The sequence below is a fragment of the Mus pahari genome, chromosome 1 (genome assembly GCF_900095145.1).
Source record: "Mus pahari chromosome 1, PAHARI_EIJ_v1.1, whole genome shotgun sequence".
Taxonomy (NCBI): Eukaryota; Metazoa; Chordata; class Mammalia; order Rodentia; family Muridae; genus Mus; species Mus pahari.
The window spans coordinates 1,452,202-1,459,485 of NC_034590.1; the positions used below are offsets into that span (position 1 = coordinate 1,452,202).

Below are 7,284 nucleotides of genomic sequence, written 5' to 3' on the forward strand. Positions count from 1 at the left end.
CTGGAACTCACTCTGTAGACCAGGCTGGCCTCGAACTCAGAAATCCACCTGCCTCTGCCTCCCAAGTGCTGGGATTAAAGGCGTGCGCCACCACCGCCCGGCTGGTTTGTTTCTTTATCCCTCTGGTACCTGGATTTTTGCCTCCTTGGTCTCTCGAGGAGTGTTTCCATAGGTAGCCCCCGTTGGTGTGCATCTTTCAACCTCTTGAATGTTGGGATTATAGGTATCTATCACCTCACCTGGCTGTCCCCTCAAGCATGTTAGGAAAACATACCACCACTGAGCCACACCCCAGCCCCTCACCGGAGGATTCTAGGCAGGGGCTCTACCACTGAGCCATGCCTCCAGCCCCTCACTGGGGGATTCTAGGCAGGGGCTCTCCCACTGAGCCACGCCCCCAGCCTCTCACTGGGGATTCTAGGCAGGGCTCTCCCACTGAGCCACGCCCCCAGCCCTTCATTGGGGGATTCCAGGCACATATTCTGCTGAGCCATACCTGGAACCTGTTCTTGGGAAATCCTTTCTCGTTTTGTCTTACTCTCAGTCGCGCTCTCTGCCAGCCCGTTCCTCCCCACTTGCTTCCTTCTGACTCTCTCAGCCTTTCTCTGACTTTCTTGGTCCCATTCTTCTTCCCCTGGGTAAAAAGATCAAGGTCACATATGGCCACCGTTCCACACAGATTCTTCAGAGGTTGGTTAGCAAGGGCTGGAGCATAGGACAGGGTGGGATGAAAATAGCTTTGAGGACGCCCCCTTCCCATCCTTTCCTCTTTTACCCCCCCTAGCCTCCCACCCTGTGTTATGATGGGAACTGACATGTCGTGGGTTGCAGCTGCAGGAGGGGGAATCCCTGCCGGAAGGTTTTGCCTGGAGCAGAGGCATAGTCTGTGTGCATACACGCATGTGCCTGTAGGCATGTATGGGCCTCCTGTGTACCAGTTGGTATCAGTCAGCCCTGCTTGGGAGCTCAGATGAACCTGGAAAGAAATCACACTCAGAGGAAGACCTCCCTAGGCTGAGATGGCGAATTCCGATGGTTTTTCTCAAGGCTTCCCGTCTTTTCAGCTTTTTTGTCTATTAATTAAGGTGGAAGACCTTAACCTTCATTGAGTGCTTATTGTGAGCTGGCCCTGTACTCAGTGGTTCCCACGCAAGAACTCAGTGTGTATGCTACTGCTTTAATATATAAAGAGATTTTTGTCCTGTCTGTGTGTGGCGCCACACACCTGTAATCCCAGTATTTGGGAGGCTGAAGCAGAAGGATCAAGAGTTTGAGGCTGGTCTCGGCTGTATAGCGATAGCAAGTTTAGACTAGCGTGGTCTACGTACTGTCATGCCTTAAAGACGAGATGGACCGGGCAATGGTGGCACACGCCTTTAGTCCCAGCATTCAGGTGGCAGAGGCAGGTGGATCTCTGTGAGCTCCAGGACACCCTGGTTTACAGAGCGAGTTCCAGGACAACTAGGACTTCACTGAGAAACCCTGTCCCAACAACAACAATAAACAAACAAACAAACAGAATAGGATGAGTGTGTTGCACACCCTTAGTCCCAGCACTTGAGAGTCAGAGGCAGGTGGATTCATGACCAGCCTGGGCTACAGAGTGAGACCTTACAGCCTGAGGAGGCTTGTGAGCTCAAAACTAGTCTGGACAACATAATACCTCCTGTGCCTCAAGCAAACAGGTGAAAAATAACAGCAAACATTTTAAAAAGGAAGAAAAATAAACTTTGGCGTAGGCATGGGGATCATTGCTGTGGCCTCAGTTAGCAAATGAGAGAGCCAGAAGTTTTACTTGAATGCATTTGATTTTAATGCCCTTGCAGGCCAGCAAGACGGCTTAACAGGTGAAGGAGCTTGCTGCACAAGCCTAGCAACCTGGGTTCGATTCCTGGAAGCCACATGAAGGTGGAATGAAAGAATCAGTTCCACAAAGTTGTCCTCTGACCCAGCCACACGTATGCAGAATTCAGAATAATATTTAAAATGAAAACATTTTCTCTTACCATAACACACAGGCCCAGTTCTATCGTCGTTCTCACTAGGCACCCAGTGGTGTTGCAGCTAACAATTGTTATGTGTTAAACCCTTCTTATGTGCTTGCTCATAGCTGTACATAATCCTCACCAACGTAAGGCCTGGTTTGTTTTTTTTTCTCTATTTTACAGATGAAGAAACCGAGATTCAGAGAGGTTCAGACACTTGCCCAAGGTCACACAGCTAGTAAGTGTCGCAGCTGGAATTTGAACTAGGAGTTGTACATTTGATGCCTTTGGTCCTACATCTCAGCCAACAGTGATTTCAGAGTATCTGGTGGGCTGGGACGTCATGGGATGTTGGGGAGCTCCAAGAGGCATGATAGGTGGGAGGATTGAAGACATCAGAGTAATGCAGTGGTGATTTGCCAATTACTATGGAAATGTTGTAATCAGATCTGGGTACTTTGGCCCAGATCTGTAATTCTTGCCCTTGGAAAGCAGGCACAGGAAGATTATGAGTTCAAAGCCAACCTGGGATATACAGTGAAACTTCATCTCAGAAAAAGAAAAGCCAAGGCGGTGGCTCATGCCTTTAATCCTAACCTTGGGGAAGCAGGGGCAGACCGATCTATGTGCGTTTGAGGTTAGCCTGGTCTACAAAGTAAGTTTCAGGCCAGGCCAGGCTATATTATGAGACTCTGTACAAACAACCAAGTAATCACAGGAAGAAAAAAAAAAAAGGTGGCCATGTATGCTAGCTGCTTTGAGATCTCTTGTCTAGAACCCATTCGTTGGGGGATAAAGGATCCAGTTTGACTCTCAGCAGAACATCCCAGGGTTGCGGGAGTGGTGACCAACCCCGATTAACTATCTTCCTCCCCTCCAGGTCTCTCCCACTCCTGCCTCCCCCCTGCACCATGGCTCCAGGCCCCTTCTCTTCCGGGCTCTTCTCGCCACCACCTGCTGCTCTTCCCTTTCTGCTTTTGCTCTGGGCAGGCGCATCTCGTGGCCAGCCCTGCCCCGGTCGCTGCATCTGTCAGAACGTGGCACCTACACTGACCATGCTGTGTGCGAAGACGGGCCTGCTCTTCGTGCCACCCGCCATCGACAGGCGTGTGGTAGAGCTGCGGCTCACTGACAACTTCATTGCGGCTGTGCGTCGTCGAGACTTCGCCAATATGACCAGCCTGGTCCACCTCACCCTGTCTCGAAACACCATTGGCCAGGTAGCAGCCGGTGCCTTTGCTGACCTCCGGGCTCTCCGGGCCCTGCACCTTGACAGCAACCGCCTGGCAGAGGTGCGAGGGGATCAGCTCCGGGGCTTGGGTAACCTCCGCCACTTGATCCTCGGCAACAATCAGATCCGTAAGGTGGAGTCGGCAGCCTTTGACGCCTTCCTGTCCACCGTGGAGGACCTGGATCTGTCCTACAACAACCTGGAGGCACTGCCATGGGAGGCAGTGGGTCAGATGGTGAACTTGAACACCCTCACGCTGGACCACAACCTCATCGATCACATTGCGGAGGGCACCTTCGTGCAGCTGCACAAACTCGTGCGCTTGGACATGACCTCCAACCGTCTACATAAATTGCCCCCCGACGGACTGTTCCTGAGGTCCCAGGGCGGTGGGCCCAAGCCACCCACTCCACTGACGGTCAGCTTCGGTGGCAACCCGCTGCACTGCAACTGTGAGCTGCTCTGGCTTCGGCGCCTGACTAGGGAGGACGACTTGGAGACGTGTGCCACGCCCGAGCATCTCACTGACCGCTATTTCTGGTCCATCCCAGAGGAGGAATTTCTATGTGAGCCCCCTCTCATCACGCGGCAAGCAGGGGGCCGGGCCCTGGTGGTGGAGGGCCAGGCTGTCAGTCTGCGCTGCCGGGCTGTGGGTGACCCTGAGCCTGTGGTGCATTGGGTGGCACCTGATGGGCGGCTGCTGGGGAACTCCAGCCGGACTCGGGTCCGTGGTGACGGAACGCTGGATGTGACTATCACCACCCTGAGGGACAGCGGTACCTTCACTTGCATAGCTTCCAATGCTGCGGGGGAAGCCACGGCACCTGTGGAGGTATGTGTGGTACCTCTGCCACTGATGGCGCCCCCACCGGCTGCCCCACCGCCTCTCACGGAACCTGGTTCTTCTGATATCGCCACACCAGGCAGACCTGGGGCCAATGACTCAGCCACTGAGCGCCGGCTTGTGGCTGCTGAACTCACGTCCAGCTCTGTGCTCATCCGCTGGCCGGCCCAGAGGCCAGTGCCTGGCATCCGCATGTACCAGGTGCAATACAACAGCTCTGCGGATGACTCCCTAGTCTACAGGTGAGTGTGGTACTGCAGCTCTGGGACCTCCTCTCTAACCCTGACATCCTGTCCTCCTTTCCTCTCACTTGCCCATTCGTCCCCCTTAACCTTGCTTAGTTCTGGCTCTGGATAGGCATGTAGTTGCCCCACCCCCCTAGCCCCTCTACCCCACCCCCGGTCTCCTGCAGTCTTTGTGTTTCATGCACTTAGGAGATGTTTGTGTAATGCTTAACATGAGCCAGTGTAGGGCTGGGCTGTGGACTGATGTTTTAGGATTGTTATCCTAGATTTTGGGGAGCTGAGGCAGGAAGACAGCAAGGACAAAGCTTGCCTGGACAACTTGGAGATACTCTGTCTCAAAATTTTAAAAAGTAGAAAAAAAGACGGCTGGAGATGTAGTATAGTTATAGTGAGATAGTAAGAAGCTAGGGTGTCACTCAAAGTAGAGCCCCCCTTCAGGGAGGGGCTGGGGTGTGGCTCAGTGGTAGAGCCCCTGTCTAGAATCCTCCAGTCAGGAGCTAGGGGCGTGGCTCAGTAGTAGAGCTCTGCCTAGAATCCCCCAGTGAGAGGCTGGGGACGTGGCTCAGTGGTAGAGCCCCTGCCTAGAATCCCCCAGTGAGAGGCTGGGGGTGTGGCTCAGTGGTAGAGCACCTGCCTAGAATCCCCCAGTGAGAGGCTGGGGGCGTGGCTCAGAGGCAGAGCCCCTGCCTAGAATCCCCCAGTGAGAGGCTGGGGGCGTGGCTCAGTGGTAGAGTCCCTGCCTAGAATCCCCCAGTGAGAGGCTGGGGGCGTGGCTCAGTGGTAGAGCCCCTGCCTAGAATCCCCCAGTAAGGGGTTGTGGCGTGGTTCTACAGAGTACTTGCTAAGCTGGGGAAGGCACTGAGTTCCATCCCAGTACTGCCAAACAATAAATATCTCACAGAGTTCATGGTCAACATCACTTGCTCTCCAGAGGCCTTTGATCATGAGTCCCACCAGTTAACATTATGTCACATAAAACATACATGTTTATAGTTATATTTCTATTTCTGTCAATACTGCTATTCTAGTCCTCTACATTATAGAAACAGAAAGCAAAAAGCATGAGAAAAATAGAAACATAATGATCTAGTTTGGTTTCTATTGCTTTGATAAACACCATGACCAAGCCAGACGGTGGTAGTACACGCACGCCTTTAATCCCATTACTTTGGAGGGAGAGGCAGATGGGCCTCTTAAGTTTGAGGCTGTCCTGGTCTACAAAGTGAGTTGCTACACAGAAAAGCCTTGTCCAACAACAACAATTACAAAAGACAAAAAAAACAACAAAAGCAAGTTGGGGAGGAAAAGGTTTATTTTTTAATCTTACAGCTCGAAGGTCACAAGTTCATCAGTGTGAGAAGTAAGAGCAGGAACTCAGGGCAGGAACCTGAAGGCCATGGAGGGGTGCTGCTTACTGGCTTGCTCCCCATGGCTTCCTCAGCCTGCTTTCTTATATAACCACCCAGGACCCCCTTATATAACATTCCCAGTGGTGGGAATACCTACAGTGGGCTGGGCCCTCCCATCCTATGTCAATCATTAATCAAGAAAATCCCACCCCCCTTGCCTACAGGCCAGTCTGATAGAAACATTGTTTCAGTTCAGATTGACAGATAAGCCTAGTTTGTTTCAAATTGCTAAAACACTAACCAGTGCCTAGGAATTACTTTCGTGCCCTCCCAGATTAGAAGCCACTGTTTTAGGGTTGTAGACACACGTCAGTTGCTTTTCCTCACAATCTCTAGAGTTTGTTGTCTTTTCCTTGTCTGTCTGTACTTTCTCTTCCTCCTTTCCCAGTAGGCATTTTGACTGTGCCATACTGGGCTCTGAGTTGGGCGTGGCTCTGAGTCATAGAAAAGAAAAGATAAAAATGCACAGAATAAGAGTATATTATTATTATTATTATTATTATTATTATTGACAGGGTCTCTCTTTGTAGTCCTAGCTGTCCTGGAACTCACTATGTAGACCAGGGTGGCCTTGAACTCAGAGTTCTGCTTGCTTCTGCCTGAGCGCTGGGAAAAATGACCTGTTCCATCACCGCCTGGCCTTGAAATAAAAGTTTATAAAGAAATAATTACCTAACCCCTCTCCATCCTTACTTGGGAAACAGTAGGTATTCACTATATGTGCTTCCTGAATACAAAAAACACAGCTCTGAGTTAGACATTGGTGCCACATGCTTGTGGTCCAAGCACCTTGGGAGGCTGAGTGACAGGATCTTGAGTTCAAGGTCAGTCTGGCTTATGGGGTGCCTTTGAGGTCAGCCTGAGCTACACCGTGAGGTCTTATCTCAAAAAATACAATAAAGTAAAATAAAATAAAATATAAAATAAAATGGCTGCTTCCATTGTGACCATTGGCACCTGTGCCCAAGGAGAGCATTAGACCAGTCCCTGCCCTGAGGGAATACACAGCCCAGTGGGTAGGGGCGGGGCCATTGGGAATCAGTACCTGAGCCCTGTGGTCTTTCCTTCTTCGTAGTGTGGCTCCCAGTCACAGACCCTGGCGCAGCAGGGATGATACACAGTGGGCACTTGATAAATGGATGTTGGCTAAACAGACACATCTTGTGCTTGCCTTCCTTCTACACTGTAGAGTCTGCTGAGTGCCTGGCCCTGTGCTTTACTTTCTTAGTGTTTTTATAGGGTTGGGAGCCATTTCCCCCGTCAGTGGTAGCCCCAAGAACTTGAGTGTGCTTAGCCTGGCTCCTGGTCTCCATCTGTCCTTGTCAGCCAGTGTGCTTCCCAGGGGCTCTCTCTTCTCTTGGCTCTGCTTTTGTTTGTGAGACAGGCTTTTGTCCTTGTAGCCCAGGCTAGCCTTCAACTCACTATGTAGTCCAGGCTGGCACAGAACTCATTATCTTCCGAGATTACAGGGACTGTATCACTGCACCGAGTACACATCTATATCACTGCTCCGAGTACACATCTATATCACTGCACCGAGTACACATCTATATCACTGCTCCGAGTACAC

General features: G+C 51.3%; 1 protein-coding gene across 2 annotated transcripts in view; it reads left to right on the plus strand.

Annotated features, from left to right (window-relative positions):
* The window catches only part of Lrfn1 (leucine rich repeat and fibronectin type III domain containing 1), a 16,698-nt gene that overhangs the window by 3,923 nt on the left and 5,491 nt on the right, over positions 1-7,284 (plus strand). For both annotated transcript variants that reach the window (XM_029547678.1, XM_021195720.2), the window contains exons 3-4: positions 2,169-2,223; positions 2,866-4,302. In XM_029547678.1, coding sequence (XP_029403538.1) covers positions 2,897-4,302 — 1,406 coding nt within the window. In that variant the 5' untranslated portion in view covers positions 2,169-2,223; positions 2,866-2,896. The remainder of the gene's footprint in view (positions 1-2,168; positions 2,224-2,865; positions 4,303-7,284) is intronic.